The following is a 16,214-nucleotide window of genomic DNA, read 5'->3' as shown; positions in this document are numbered from 1 at the left end:
GTGTTTTGAAAGAAACTAAATCTCTTCTTTGTGCAGTTAATCATTTTGACAGTAGGTATCGAATGGCAAAGAAAAAAGACAATATGACTGGATTTATTTCAGACATATTCATTTTCAGGTTCCTGTCATGTATGATCACATCTGAAATATTAAATAGAGAGCAGTCTACTGCTGGGTCTGTTTCTATTGCAGCACCTGCCAAAAGTGCACACTTGTGCAAACACACACACACACACACACACACACACATGCACCAGAGCTCAGTCCTTGGCCCATATAGCAGCCCACTCCCATCATATGGCCCATACAGCTTACTATAATGGGAATGACACACATGATCCCTCCGCTGTAGTTGTCATTTTCTCTCAAAGATGTCTTAAAGAGTCTGTTTTTGTGTGTGTAAGGGGGTGGCCTGATGGCAGGCAGATCAGATCATCAAGCAGGAATGTCTGTGACTGTGAGACTATTAGTCTCTCCAGGGGAAGCTCTTTCTCTTTCTGTCTCACTGGTTTAAAATAGAGCCAAAGAGTGATAGGGGAGTGATGCGTGAGGCTACTGTTGCTCTTGAACTAATCTCAAGAATGAAAGTGCCATGCCTGTTGAATCTGATGATAGTTTTTTGATTCTTTATCTGGCTGACACATTCCTTGCTTTTATCTCAACCTGCCTGCAGTTCTAAAAGCACTGCTTTGTTTTTACAGGTGACATTGATTTTATCCCTCTTTGAACAACTGAAAAAGTGACGCACACTTGAAATCTCTGTGGCCTTTTCGTGTGTGCAGCCACTTCACCTAAATGATGTGAAAGCGGTTCTGAGTGGGAATGGGCTCACTTTGCCCTTACAAATGAGGGTTCTGTCTTTACTGGTCAGGTCTGTGTTGACACAGGCGTGCTGTGCAAAGTGGTTCTGTAAGAGAGTTGGAGAGTCGCCAGCTGTTGCCGCTGATGATGATTTTAAGGATATTGCTTGAATAAGGCTGTAAATGCGTAGTGGAACAGGCTGGTGAATGACCACGGACAGGCATGACAGGATAGACATGCCCATAGAGAAGTAAAGACTGCACATGTCAGTTTGCACAGCAGCCATCCCTGCCAAGGACTCCTAGAGGGGACAGTAATTGGATATGATTGAGTTTCATGCTAATGGCTTCACATTTACTGTCTAGTTTGAATGTTTATAAAGCTCTCTCGCTGGAGAGTTTGTATTTACAGAGGGAAGTGGAGATTGTAGGATTTCACAAGGGCAAATTGGTCTTTAACTATTGCACATTGAATGCACATTGAAATTGGGTCATTAAAGGAATAGTTAGACATTTCGAGAAATACGCTTATTCTTTCTTGCTGAGAGTTAGATAAGAAGAATGATACCACTCTCATGACTGTACGTTTAATATGAAGCTACAGCCCGGAGACGATTATCTTCGCTTTGCTTAGCTTAGCATAAATTCTGGAGACAGGGGAAACAGCTAGCCTGGCTATGTCCAAAGCTAACAAAATCGACCCATTAGCACCTCTAAAGCTCACTAATTAAAATATGGTTTATTTAAACTGTACAAAAACCAAATCGTAAAATGACCATGTTTGCTGGGAAACCAGTGGAGACTCTATGAAGTCACTGCACCCGGCCAAGAAAAATTCCCACATATAACCCTCCACAAAACCACAAATATTTACGCTTCACTTGTTATGGACTTTAAAGGTGCTGGAAGGTGAATTTTTTACCTTTGGACAGAGCTAGGCTAGCTATATTCCCCTGTTTCCAGTATTTATGCTAAGCTAAGCTAACTGGCTGCTGGCTGTAGTTTCATATTTACTGTACAGAAATGAGAGTGGTATCAATCTTCTCATCAAGCCCAAAAAAGCTAATAATGTTGAACTACTTCTTTAAGAGTCTACATACAAACCACATGTAGTAACGAGGCGCTGTAGGCTATATATGCATTACACTACACAGTTTAAAATTGTTTCAAGCCAGGACAAGTTCAGAAATATCAGATAACCATGCTTTAAATTCTTAAACTTTCCCCCTTTCTTTAAGACTCTTAATAAAACAACTCTACAAGTCATTACTGAGAAGTTTGTTGAAATGTCCAGACCAGCTGTATTCCTGGCATGGTAGTCTTATGTAGAAAGGCATTATGGCAAAGCACGCCTGAGACTTGGGGAGTTTTTACAGTTGGAATATGTAGCAATTATTGGCTCTACCTGACAACTTTTACCTATTAGACCCACACTGATTTAAAACACAGTGTTAACATGCCTTTTTACTCAATAACATACAAAAATAGAAAGAAGCTTCTGAATTTTAGATGTGGAATGATTTAAAACAAGTCTATAATCAATAGCTAGAGAGATGAAAAGGCAGAGAACAAGAAAAAAAGAGCCAAATGGAGAAAGAATGAGAGACACTAAGAGGAACGGACAGCAGATAAAAAAAAAACAACAAAAAAAACCAAAGGCTGATCAAATAGAAAATGAAATCTTATATCTCTTATGGCGGCTGAGATTTTATTGCCATAAAAACATAAGAAAAACAGTCATCCTTATCCCTGTCAGGATATCTTTTTATTGCAAATCAAATTTTTTCCATGTTTTCCTGACGCCTTGATCAGTTAGCGACTGTCCATGATAGCTCTATCTTGGCCTGAGAGGGATCTTGACTCCATATTCGCACACTTTGTTCTTGCGTGCAAATAGCTTATTTCTGCAGTACAACAGCTGTATGTCATGACAAGGATCATCTGTTGTGTGACACCCATGACAGCCCATCGTGCTGCGTCCATGCTAACCCATGACCGTTTCACTGCTCCGGCTGTGGCAGCTGTGGAAGATGGCATGGTGGTGTGTGTGTGTGTGTGTGTGTGTGTGTGTGTGTGTTGTAACTTTGGGGAATTTAGTAGTTACTGAGAAATAAGGACAATGTGCCTGCAATCTCTCAGCTTTATCCTTTTCTCCAGGAATGAGCTCACAGTTGTAAAAAGTCCCCAGAGGAAGACATGACTGTGCAGACTCACTAATGTGGACAGGACCAGAACCCAGCAGTTCAGATTCAAAGACAATGCTCACCCCCTCCATGTATCATTCTATCTGCATAGCAGCCTGACAGCTAATTTCTCATCCTGGTCTATATGGGACTGCAAGTGCATAAATCTGAATTGGTATACGTTTTTTGTGTCAATCAGTTCCCCTTCTGTTTCCACACTTTCCAAGCTCTAATAATCATATTTTTAGCTTGATCCCTTCATCTTTCACTTGTTGGCTCTCTCACCAATCGCGTCTTTACTTTGCGGCCATTTCCCTGCACAACTAGGTTGGGAGCACATCTCCATTTTGTGCTGAAGGCCCTTGTCCTATTGTTGGCAATGAACGTGCCTCCTGGGACTAGTATTTAGGTCAGGTACCAAACAGGAGAGAGACTTATCACCCATCACATGTTTAGCTCCTCTTTATTTGTTGCTGTGGACCTTTCCTCAGTATCAACAAAAGGATAATCTAAATCAGGCAGTGTCCAGTGTCAGAGCCCTGTCGCAGCCTGTGAGCGTTGGTGATTGAGGGACCTCCAGAATTGGCTTAAGAGTATATGATGCAGTTCTCCTTTTGGGAGAGAAGAGATATTTCCTTTCCCTCGAAGTGGAAGACATGAACTATGGACGCAGGAAGAGTAGAATCCCTGCACATCGTGTATAAATTTTCTGTCTCCTCACGAGCAGTCTCAGGTGGTTCAGCAGTTATGTTGTTCAGTCTAGACTGTAGAGAGACTGTTCACTGATCTATTGCAAAATATCATTGCTCTGGTGCTTGGATTGGATTGCTTCATTTAGGAAGGTTAGGGGAGAAAGCCTCTCAAGGTTCAGGTTCGATGTGTTATCGAAGTCGATTGCTGTGATTTTATACCTAATGTTTCTGTCGGCAGGATATGAGAATGGCGGGAGGGCTGTCTGTTTGGATGAAAGAGACTCACTTTTTTTTACCTCTTATTATTTCTATTAGACTGTTAGCTAATCGTCCTACGCTACGCTAGCTACGCTAGTGGCATAACTCTAGGGATGGCAATGTCAGTCTGTCGATTTGTCACTTAGTTTTTAGTGAAAAGTGTCTATCTATTGGATGAATAGGCATGATATTTGGTACACACATTCATGCCCTACACAGGATGAATTGTAATGATTTGTTTTGTGCCATCAACAGGTCCATTTTTTTGATACTTTGGTTTGTGACCAAATACCTGCAAAATGAATGAGATTCCCATCAACCTCAGCTGTACTTTGTGGTTAGTGCCAATTAGCAAATGTTAGTTAGTAAATTAAGATGTTTAACATGCTAAACATTATACCTTCCAAGCAGCATATTAGCATTGCCGTTATGAACATGTTAGCGTCCTGACATTAGCATTAAGCTCAAAGCACCGCTGTGCTTAAGTACAGCCTCATAGAGCCTTTAGCATGGCTGTAGACTCTGAGTCTGTTATGAACTATTGCGGCCAAGCTGAACGCAATTACACACCCACATTCACACAAACGTTTAATAAGCGCCACAGAAATTCTCACATGAACCCCTGACCTTTATTCTTTTGGTGCAATTGTGGATTTCAGAGACTCTAACAGAAGCATAAAGACACAACACAACATTCGACTTTGCTCATTATCCAAATCCAGTCGTGGGTTCCATGTGTTTTCAACAAAGATGAAGGTTCATCTTCTTTATTAGTGCATCACTCCTTCTGGGGAGCTGTAGCCTAAAGGTCTCTCTGGCTAAGAGAGGCTGGATTGACTGAAAGCTGTGTAAATATTAGTAAAGAAGAGTGCTTGTGCTGTGGAGCGTGATGTTTCCTTCACCCGTTCTGTTTGCACTGACATGATTTCTCTTTTTTCTTACAGGAGATGTTTATATACAGCCAACACAGGATACAAAAAATCCTGTGATATATGGAGTGTTCTCTGTCTCTGGGTTAGTGTACTACAGATACTGTATATGCACAATAACTGTAATATGCTCTGTTTTAAGATACATTTTTGTTTGTTTTGTTTTGTTTTTTGTGAGCAAAATTTTCCTGACCTTTTTTTCTTTCTCTTTCTTTACTTTCTCTTCACAGCTCAGTCTTCAAAGGCTCAGCAGTTTGTGTCTACTCCATGGCAGACATCCGCATGGTCTTCAACGGACCCTTCGCCCACAAGGAGGGTCCCAATTACCAGTGGGTGGCCTACACTGGGAAGATCCCCTACCCTCGACCCGGCACGGTGAGTTTCAAATCCACACTGACCCCACACATGAATCCCACAGCAAGCTGGCATAACAGCGGCTTCTCTCTGAGTTAGACCTCAAATAGAAACCGTCTGAACAAGATACAGGCATCAGCACAACCTAATTTATATACTGTAAAGCATGCTCTCAAATATGCTTTTTTTATGTGATTATGTCAATTTTTTTCATGGGTTTTGACCCACGCACAGAATGTTAATGCTTCTGTTTCTCTTTCAGTGCCCTGGAGGTACGTTCACCCCCAACATGAAGTCCACTAAGGACTATCCAGATGAAGTGATTAACTTTATGAGGAATCACCCTGCTATGTACAACGCCGTGTACCCAGTACACAAGCGCCCCCTGGTGGTTCGGACCAATGTGGACTATGAGTTCACCACCATCACCGTGGACCAGGTGACAGCTGCAGATGGCAACTATGAAGTGCTCTTCTTAGGAACTGGTGAGTGTTTTGTAAGCTTTAAATTTGATTTAATTTGATAGAAATGAGGGAAGGAGCCAAATCTCTGTTTTTTGTCTGCTTATAAAATCATCACAGCTTTTTTTATGGTTATTTTTAAGTAACTAATGTGTACTTGAAGTCAGTCTGAACCCATGAACCCTTTGATCAGAGTCAGAATGGTGAATGACAGTGTCAGCGGGAAGTTGAATAATGGAGAAAGAAAATCCCCCCATGGAAATAAATCCCATGTAAGTGGAGGGCTTGTCTCCCCTGCAATCATTTATCATTAAGAGAAAAGCATTCTTGCCCTTTGTGCTCGAGTGGAAATTTAACCAATCAAAGGGTTTGCACCTCGCTCTATTCACATGAAGTAAACAACAGGAGATTTGTACCTGGAGGGCAGGGGTGGATCAACAGCAGGAGGGAGAGAAAAGAAACAGGGGGTAAGAAGAAGAGGAGGAGGAGGGTAGTACAGTTAGGATATCCATCACCTTAATCTTGCCCACTGGTGTAAGAGAGATTATCTGTTTGTCTGCATGCCTTGAACCTTTAATAAGGCCCCAGTATGAGAGCAGCAGTCACCACACAGTATGCAGCCCTCACATGTTACACATGACGCCTCTTAACTGGCTTCTTTGTTTATCTGTACATTACGGGAAGGAGACTAATGGGTTTGTGTGCGATGGCGGCCACTGTGGAGGAATGTGTGTCTATTCAGCTGTTGTCAGAAGCAGCCATTCAGGCTCAATGCAGAAGTCATAATAAATTTCAGGTATCCTGCTTACAGGAATGCCCAGCTCTTTACAGAAATCAAACATGCCAGGGAAGGCCAGGGTATGTCTTATAGCATCCAGATGAATAGGTCGAGGCAAGAAGGGAGCTGAGGATGACAGAAGAGGTTTGTCATGGTGGCAGCAGCGAGTACACAAAGTGGAACAGAGCTTCACGTCATTGCGTAAAGGTTAAACTGAAAAGAAACTACGTAATAGAGGTGAAGAGTACAGTGGAGCCTGTTGATACGAGGATTATCCCTTTTTGGAGGTTGCTGAGAGAATAAAATGGGAATCCAAGGGGCTGCTGACAGGCGGAGGGGTGTGAGCTTGCAGGTATGCAACTGACAGGTGTGCATCGTGGTCCACAGACAAGGGAACGGTTCAGAAAGTCATCGTTCTGCCCAGAGATGACCTACAGACTGAGGAGCTGGTCCTGGAGGAAGTAGAGGTTTTCAAGGTGAGCCTTTATTTACTCTTCTTCTACTATACTTTATCTTACCTTCTTTGCACTTCCATGTTTATTCTCTGTTTTGCGTGCCCCTTTGTCATAATTTTCTCATCCTTTCTTGTCTTTTTTTTTCAATGTGCTCGTTCCTCTGTATATACATTTTCATCTGCTATGAAGGTAACACACTGTACTCACAATAAATTATTTTCTCTCATATCAAGGTCCCTACTCCGATTACAACAATGAAGATCTCATCCAAAAGAGTAAGCATGTCTGAGCAACTGATTCTCTTAACCTTTGCTCACATAAAGAGAAAAGAAACCATCTTCCAAATAAAGGGAATGAAATGAATGCAATTTGGAAAGGTCACAAGCTACATGTATACAGCTGTGCTTCACTGTTGCTTCCTTTAATAATTCATAGAATAGCTCTAAATCTGAGGGAGACAATGAAGAGAGAGAAATATGGAAAAGACATTAAAAGTTTAGTGTTGTCTTTCCTTTTCTATATGCTATGACATCATTCAACAGACAGAGAGCTTGTATTACACACGGCCTGCCAGACTGACGAATTTCAAACAGCTGATCATAAAATTATGAAGGCAACCTGATAGAGATGAGCTCAATATTCTCCCAGATGATCCAGAGCCTGCTGCTGTCTCAGCACAGTGCAGGACTAGATTTTACACTTATCTCATTACATCCATCTGGGTTTGTGAAGTCTTTGTATGGAAACAAATAATGGACATACAGATGTGAATCTTTAAAGCCACTGAATCTTTTTATTAGGGTTCACAAAGTCAGATATGAAATTCAAGTACCCAGACTTGATTACTCATCCTGGGTATCCCAGATGTTCAGGTCTGAATCTCATATCTTGAATTTTAGTGTCTGAATTTAATCGAGCCAATTTGAGCAACCAGATTTTTTGACTTGACTTGCAATTTTTAGATCCAAATTGCACTTACTGAATTATAGCAATCTGAATTAAATGTGTTAATCCTAAAATATATATATACTGGAAATAAAGATTTTGAAATTGCACAACTGACTATTGAAAATTTTAATAATGGCCATTATTTGCCTCCATATATTTGGCTCTGCTCAGTGCAGCTGTCCTAAAAAACCTCAGGATGTTTTCTCTTTCCCTCATTTCAATTTCAATAAGTGTTCTCTAGCATTGTGTATAACACCATTTTCCATCCTCTTCTCTCTCAACAGCAACAGCTGTATGTGTCGTCTGTAGTAGGGCTGACCCAGTTGGCTCTTCACCGGTGTGATGTGTACGGCGAGGCCTGTGCTGACTGCTGTTTGGCCAGAGACCCTTACTGTGCCTGGGATGGCAAGTCCTGCTCCCGTTACTCTGCCTCGCAGAAGAGGTGAGCACCAATAGCAGTGTTAGCATGAGCTACACTAACTTCATAACTAACTGACCCAATTAGTGTGTTGAATGATGCTCAAATTAGACTGCCTGGATGGCTGAATGGCTGTTTTAATGGCATTGTAATCTGTTTTAATAGTAGAACCATCATAGTCTTTGGGTAAACTATAGTTAATGCTCACTAATAATTCTTATACTTGTGGTAGTATAAGTTTAACTAGTAAATGATGTAAATTCACATACCTGTAATGCAGTGATATAATAACATAATGTCATGTGGTGGTGGTTTGTGGTTCGATCCATATAAATTTGATACTTTAATGGATGTATGTATTGTTGAATGGCTTTGAATGGCTTGCGGTTGCTTTATGATCTTTTCTCTCCTTATTCGGCAACACTGGTCTGACCCCTTTAGACGTAGCCGGAGACAGGACGTCAAGTACGGGAACCCCATCCGCCAATGCCGAGGCTTCAACTCTAACGGTAAGATGCCTGTTCTTCAACCTCCTAAGTTTTCTTTTCTGCTTCTTTGGCTTCTATTTGTTTATTAATGAACTCAGAAGGTTGAAAATAATGAAACATCTCATTATTGCTGCTCCAAACGGTTCAAGGTTTTCATTGTTATGGGCTGTAATGACTGTATTCTGGCAGCTTTATGGTAATCTGTGAACGCAGTATTGCTAAAAGGACTTTGATTTGCCACAACTGAGATTTTTGTCGTAAGGAGTTCATGGTAATGATTGTTTTGGTTGCCATGGAAATCCCTCTCTCTTTCTCTGCCCTGCAGCAAATAAGAACACTCTGGAGATGGTGCAGTACGGTGTGGAGGGAAGCAGTACCTTCCTGGAGTGTCAGGCCCGCTCTCCACATGCTGTCATCAAATGGCATCTGCAGAGAGATAACAGCGACCGCAGGAAAGAGGTGAGCCGCCACATAATGTATTTCTCAAATATTCTGGTTATATAAGAATATTGTCTTTGTGGTTTGTAGTTTACTGTATTTACTAAATGCATATTCATCCAATATGAAGCACAATATAAACTTCCTGAATTACTGAATTGGCTTGAAGCTTACTGACATGGGTTAGTGGCAGATGAGCATTTCCACAGATGAACATGAAACATTTCTTTTGGACATTTCCATATTTGAGTGGGGGGCACTCCACAACCACAGTATTTAATTTAATTTTGTTGTCATGGAGAGATGGAGATTTATATGCAGTATGACACATTTGAAAAAAATGACTCCAGTCTAATTCTTTTCTGATTATCTGTTAACATGATTAAGTGATTCAGGCTCTGATTGAATGATGCCTGATTTCTCACACAGACGTCCGACTGTGCTCAGGCCCAAGGGAAGGACACATAAAGGAGAGCTGTGAAAATGCCCTGAGCTATGATATATAACCCTGAGGCCCTAGTTAAAGTTTTATTGTGAAGCTATGTAGTGTTGCTGCCTCTCTTTTATTGACTATTCTGTTGGATGGTCTCTATTCCCACAGGCAGCACTGACTTTGCTGCTGCCTCACACATCTGATTCTGAGCTAAAAAGCTGTCATCACCTAATCAGATTCCTGGGTGGGAATATACAGAAAGAGATGGATTAATACAGCTACATTTAGAGTAACTTTTAAAGTTTGATTACATTTGAAATGATTGATTTTTTTAAAGGTCCAGTGTGTAGGATTTATTGGCATCTAGCATTGAAATTGCAGTTTGCAACCATTTGAATGCTGGTCGGATCACCCTCCCGTTTCAAGCATGGGAGAAACTACAGTGGCCACGAAACTCACGAAAAACACAACCTGCCCTATCTAGAGCCAGTGTTTGGTTTGTCCTTTCTGGGCTACTGTAGAAACATGGTGACCTCCGTGAAAGGGGACCCGCTCCCTCTGTGGATAAAAATGGCTTAATAAGGGGTAACGAAAACACAACGATTCTTATTTTCAGGCGATTATACACTAATGAAAACATACTTGGGAATAATATATTTCATTTCTGCCAGTAGCTTCTACTAAATGTTACATACTGGACCTTTAAGAATATTAATCCACCGTGCATGCCATGACAGTAGGGATGTAAACAAATACAGGGGGAGAGATGGAGGCACAATGCAAATACCACCTAGAATTTTTTTTAAAGTAGAAATGTAATTGTAGTGTTAATATTAATAAATTAATAATAGGAATGACAGCTATAGGGAAAATAATGTCAGTATTAGTAACAGAGCCAATAACAACAACTGTAGTAGCAGGAACATGGGGGCAGCAAGAAACAAGAAGGCACAGAACTACGGGAGAGAGAAGATGTCGAGTTAGTAACATGCAGTACTGGGATAAAAATGCATACAGATGGAGAGGGAGAGAAGGAGAAAGAGGTGCATCATGGGAGGTTTCCCGGCAGTCTAGGCCTATAGCAGCATAACTAAGGGATGATTCAGGGCTCACCTGAGCCAGCCCTAACTATAAGCTTTATCAAAGAGGAAAGTCTTAAGCCTACTCTTAAATGTGAAAATGGTGTCTGCCTCCCAAACCCAAACTGGGATCTGATTCCACAGGAGAGGAGCTTGATAACTGAAGGCTCTGGCTCCCATTCTACTTTTGGAGACTCTAGGAACCACAAGTAACCCTGCCTCCTGGGAGCGCAGTGTTCTAGTCGGATAATATAGTATTATGAGATCTTTAAGACATGATGGTGCATGACCATTAAGAGCTTTGTAGGTGAGGAGAAGGATTTTAAATTCTATTCTGGATTTTACAGGGAGCCAGTGCAGAGAAGCTAATATTGGAGAAATATGATCTCTTTTCCTAGTTCTTGTCAGTACACGTGCTGCAGCATTCTGGATCAACTGGAGAGTTTTAAGGGACTTATTCGGGCAGCCTGATAATAAGGAATTGCAATAGTCCAACCTTGAATTAACAAATGCATGCACTAGTTTTTCGGCATCATTTTGAGACAGGATGTGCCTGATTTTTGCAATATTACGTAGGCAGTCCTTGAAGTTTGTTTCATGTGGGAGTTAAAGGATAAATCCTGATCAAAGATAACTGAGGTTCCTTACAGTGGTGCTGGAGGCCAGGGCAATGCCATCTAGAGTAACTATATCTTTAGATAATGTGTCTTGGAAGTGTTTGGGGCCAAGTACAATAACTTCAGTTTTGTCTGAGTTTAACATTAGAAAATTGCAGGTCATCCAGGTCTTTATGTCCTTAAGGCATGCTTGAAGTTTAGCTAACTGGTTAGTTTCATCTGGCTTGATCGATAGATATAATTGGGTATCATCCGCATAACAATGAAAGTTTATGGAGTGTTTCCTACTAAAATTGCTTAAAGGAAGCATATAGAAGTTGAATAGAATCAGTCCAAGCACAGAACCTTATGGAACACTGTGACTAACTTGGGCGTGCACGGAGGACTCACCGTTAACATGTACAAACTGAGATCGATCTGATAGATAGGATTTTAACCAGCTTAGTGCGGTTCCTTTAATGCCAATTACATGTTCCAGTCTCTGTAATAGGATGTGATGATCAGTTGGTGTCAAACGCAGCACTAAAATCTAACAAGACAAGTCCATTGTCTGATGCATTTAAAAGGTCATTTGTAATTGTATTTGTAACAGTGCTGTCTCTGTGCTATGGTGCACTCTAAATCCTGACTGAAAATCCTCAAATACACTATTGTTATTTAGAAAGTCACACAACTGATTGGCGACTGCTGTATTCTGGCAGCTTTATGGTAATCTGTGAAAGCAGTATTGCTAAAAGGACTTTGATTTGCCACACCTGAGATTTTTGTTGTAAGGAGTTCATGGTAATGTAAACATCATACTACAAGAATCATCAAGAACAGACGTCCATAAATTCGTTTAGAAATCAGAGAAAAAGCTGCTATAACGTATAACCTCTGATTCAGACTTTTTCTTCAGTTTCACAGAAATCCAGGTAATTGTTGTCTGTACAGTGCGAACATGAACTGCTAGTAGTCAAAGCAACAGGACTTTACATGATACAGGTTTGCCAAAATGTTAACAAATAGACTATAGGCTAAAAATATGGAGGTGTAGATAGTTTTAAGTTAGATATTCACAGGGTGAATATCTTATTTCATCAGTTTTCACCAGATTTGTTGTACAGTGCAGGATAAAGGCTGACTGATGCTGCACAGCTGTTATTTTTATCTAATCCGATATTGAAGCCTAGCACCAGGGACCGTCTCAAAAGTGCATGCATAATGACCAAGAGAGCTTTTCAGATTTTTGGCAATAGTTTTTTTTATTAGTATTATTTTCATTCATTACTTCAAACAGAAAGACAAAAACAAAAACATCCTGCTCTATTTCCATTATTGATTATGTGGGCAGCTACTTGTGTACATATACACATGGGAAGTATTTCAACTCAGAAAATGAAACAATCTAGATGATTCTAAAATCTTTGTGTGTAAGCCTCACCCACCTCTAGTATAAATCCATTTAAATACAAATACAGATATTTTTGTGAATTAAACACATACAGATTCAATTCAATTCAATTGTATTTATATAGTGCCAATTCATAATAGAAGTTGTCTCATTGCACTTTTCCTATAGAGCAGGTCTAGACCGTACTCTTTTTAATATTATTTACACAGACCCAACAATTCCCAATGCACAGGATGTCACCTCACAGGTGTTTCATGAGCTGTTTTTCACTCTGCCTCTGCAGATGCGTTCTGATGGTCGGGTTTTGAAGACAGAGCAAGGTCTACTCCTGCGGTCTCTGCAGCCCTCTGACTCTGGCATGTACCAATGTACGGCCACAGAGAAGAACTTCAAACACTCGTTGGTCAAGCTGCAGTTGGTGGTGCTGTCGAGCCGGGCCGTCAACAACGTGCTGGTGGAGGGTGGAGGAGGGCTGGTGCCGTCCACTCTCCACTCCAGCAGCACCCAGTGGACCCCCAGTGCAGGCCAGTACAGGGACCTGCTGACCATCCTGAGCCAGCCAGAGATGACCCTGATCAATCAGTACTGCCAGGACTACTGGCAGTTCGGAGACCCGCTGCTGGGCGCCCTCAAGGCCAAAGACCTGAAGGAGTTCAAGGAGCAGAAGAAGCCCCGCAACCGCCGGCATCATGGGGAGGGGGAGGAGAAAGAGGAGCACGAGGAGGCAGAGACATGAGGAGCCCAGCTTTGTGTCTGAAACACCCTCAACCACCCTTCCCCCCACCCTGTGAAAACTGGGAGAGACTCATTGAGAGTAGCAACATGAAAAAATCCACAAACCGAAAAAAAAGCAAACTGAGAAAAAAGAGGCTTGCAAACAAAACCCCACATACATCCTCTCAAACAGTAAGATATATGATACACAGTATTTATTGTAGGTTGTATATAGTATCATTCTGTGGATTTCTTTGTACTTATAGAAAAAAACATGCTCTTTGTGTATAGGTACCTTTGGGGCAAATATTATTGTTATTATTGATGTTGTTAATTTTATTGTTGCTGTTACTGTCATTACAAAACTCATCTGTCAGCATCATATGACCTTGGCGACTGTTTGGAATGTGTTATCAAGCATGTAAGCTGTTAGGAGCGAGCTACGAGAAGCTCTCTATAACGGGGACATGAGTTGTTGATAAGGGGTGATGGGATGTCTGTTGTTTCTTGCTTGCTTTGACTCAATGCCAGGACTCTTTTATTTCTGGACACTCCAGGAACGCCTGTGATGCAACCTCCTCGTGGCTACATGCAGACAGAGACGTAATATTGCAAGGGGACCATCGACACATGGTCCCAGTTATTGTGGGGAAACAATACTTTCTACATGGGAACCCAGATGTACAGATGACTGTTAAAATATTCTCACTGGTGTAATTGGGCATTTTAATAGGAAACTGGTCCTTGTCCTTTGTTTTTTTATCTTCTAATTCCTTCTTGATGGGAGGTTTAATTGTAAAATTATGCAGCATCTTTGCTACTTTTCAGCCCAGATACTAAATATGATTATTTAAATCTCAATCTTACTCTACTTTGAGTAACCTGCAGCTTCTTCTGGCCATGAACTTAAGTTTGAAAAGGATACATAGATGAAAGCGAAACAAGCGTCATATAAGTTTTTATGAAATCTATTAGGAAATATAATGGTTGGGTTCTTTTCAAATGCAAACATCCTTTGAACTGAGATTGAGGTGCAATAAAGGGCATTATTTTTTTACTTTCAAGGGACATTGGCTGGGGCCAAATGCAACAAGCACACTCGGGCAAGTTATAGTTGACTTCTGTAAAAAAACAAATTCAATTTAAGATGAAAGAGGTGCCCAGATCAGGCAGCAGTTGTTAGCTCTGAGCATACAAGACATCTTTTGTTCTTTCTTCCTTTGACATTCATATGTGGAAAAAAAAATTGCCTATATACACAACAGAGCATTGTAACAATGTTGTGACACTAACCAAAATATTGGGAAGCTGGCTTTCATTGTGTGCATGAACCTGTATTTGTACTGTAATTCAGATAAGATACTGTGTGGTTGTTTTGTTTTTTTCAGTTTTTCATCTCTAGGGGTGTACAGTATGGTCTCTGAGGGACATCCGTACAGGAAAATGTAGAAAACAAATGCTTTAAAGATGCCCTCATTTCAAATATACTCTGTATAGAGCATGATGCATCTTTTCATTGGCAAAAATATAGAATTTGTCAAAGCATTAAGTGAAATTATCTCTCGTGTTTGTTTTTGGATAGCACATAATATGGCTAAGTATCATTTAAAAATCATTCAATGGCATATTAATTATGTCTACAAAGGCAGTTTGAATTTGATGAGAGGGCTGTTATTAAAGGATGAGTGACAATTCTATTGATTAGAATTTTTATGCTCACCCTCTAGTACACCATGCATTTCTCCAGGAAGTGATATTAATGACATTTTCATGTATAAGAATATATGATTGGATAAATAAAACCATCTAGAACAGGTGCAAATTCATTTTCATATCATTCTGACATTTCAAGGCTTTTAATAGACCTTGTCTAGCTTGTATTCAGGCTATATAAAAGTCATCTTGAATGCCTCTGAGAAGATGCATCCATAATTCATACAGCGGTATCTGTATCTGCTCCTCAATTTGGGATCTGTCTGCATTCCCAGAATCGACCCCAACTCCTGATTGTCTCCTCCAGATGAGACCAGGGGTTATCCAGCAAAAAAATGCAAAGAAAGGTTGTACAATTTGTTGGTATTTTTAAAAATGTGTCTGTAGTTTTTGAGTGTTTTTGTTTGTTTTGTATTTTTGCATCATCAGACTTTATGGAAAAAAGAAAATAACTAAATGCACAGAGGTGATGTTATTGTAATGACTTGTGTAAATTACTCTATCTTCCCTTTCCATTGTTGTTGCTGACTAATAAATTAAAGCTCTATATTTTATAAGAATGGAATGCTCCCCCCCTTCATTGTGATTGGCTTGATACTGGATGTTTTCCATGTTCTGCACAGAACCCTCTGGATCCTTGGAATAAAGTTGTACCTGTTAAAGAGATATGTATGCACATTTGTATAAAATATACACATTGCATTTGTGTTTGTAATGAAACTATTGGAAGGTAAAATACCACCAATGAAAGGACACACAAGGAGATTTGCTCCGTTTCTATCAGAGTTTTCTTTACCTCTGGGCCTAATTGAAATGGATTATGCAAATTCCTAATCCCTATCAGTTAATAAATTCAGATGAAGCTTGATCAGTAATTAAAGGTTCATTAACTCAGATGTTAAGTGTTCAGTAGTGCTAGATAATCAGAGCATACCTGTGGGAGATTCACAGAGTTGTTAATCAATAATAATTTCTCAACAAGATGACCAGGGGCAGACATTCTGCTTTTGAAAAATCACTATTAACACACCATCTCACATTTTCAACTGCTCAGTGAAGTGTA

The 16,214-nt window shown here is 40.4% G+C and overlaps 1 protein-coding gene across 4 annotated transcripts in view; it reads left to right on the top strand.

Annotated features, from left to right (window-relative positions):
- The window catches only part of sema3fb (sema domain, immunoglobulin domain (Ig), short basic domain, secreted, (semaphorin) 3Fb), a 62,183-nt gene extending 46,366 nt beyond the window's left edge, over window positions 1-15,817 (top strand). For 2 of the 4 annotated variants that reach the window (XM_044170197.1, XM_044170181.1), the window contains 9 exons: window positions 4,878-4,947; window positions 5,093-5,237; window positions 5,479-5,701; window positions 6,843-6,931; window positions 7,144-7,185; window positions 8,143-8,300; window positions 8,718-8,785; window positions 9,090-9,223; window positions 13,008-15,817. In XM_044170197.1, coding sequence (XP_044026132.1) covers window positions 4,878-4,947; window positions 5,093-5,237; window positions 5,479-5,701; window positions 6,843-6,931; window positions 7,144-7,185; window positions 8,143-8,300; window positions 8,718-8,785; window positions 9,090-9,223; window positions 13,008-13,460 — 1,382 coding nt within the window. In that variant the 3' untranslated portion in view covers window positions 13,461-15,817. Of the gene's footprint in view, window positions 1-4,877; window positions 4,948-5,092; window positions 5,238-5,478; window positions 5,702-6,842; window positions 6,932-7,143; window positions 7,186-8,142; window positions 8,301-8,702; window positions 8,786-9,089; window positions 9,224-13,007 lie in introns of all 4 variants that reach the window. The other 2 variants (XM_044170191.1, XM_044170171.1) reach the window with 1 other exon arrangement.
- Window positions 15,818-16,214: the final 397 nt, after the last annotated feature.

The sequence above is a fragment of the Siniperca chuatsi genome, linkage group LG2 (assembly GCF_020085105.1).
Source record: "Siniperca chuatsi isolate FFG_IHB_CAS linkage group LG2, ASM2008510v1, whole genome shotgun sequence".
Taxonomy (NCBI): Eukaryota; Metazoa; Chordata; class Actinopteri; order Centrarchiformes; family Sinipercidae; genus Siniperca; species Siniperca chuatsi.
Note: the sequence above shows the minus strand (reverse complement) of the source record. Positions and strands in the feature narration are given on the sequence as shown.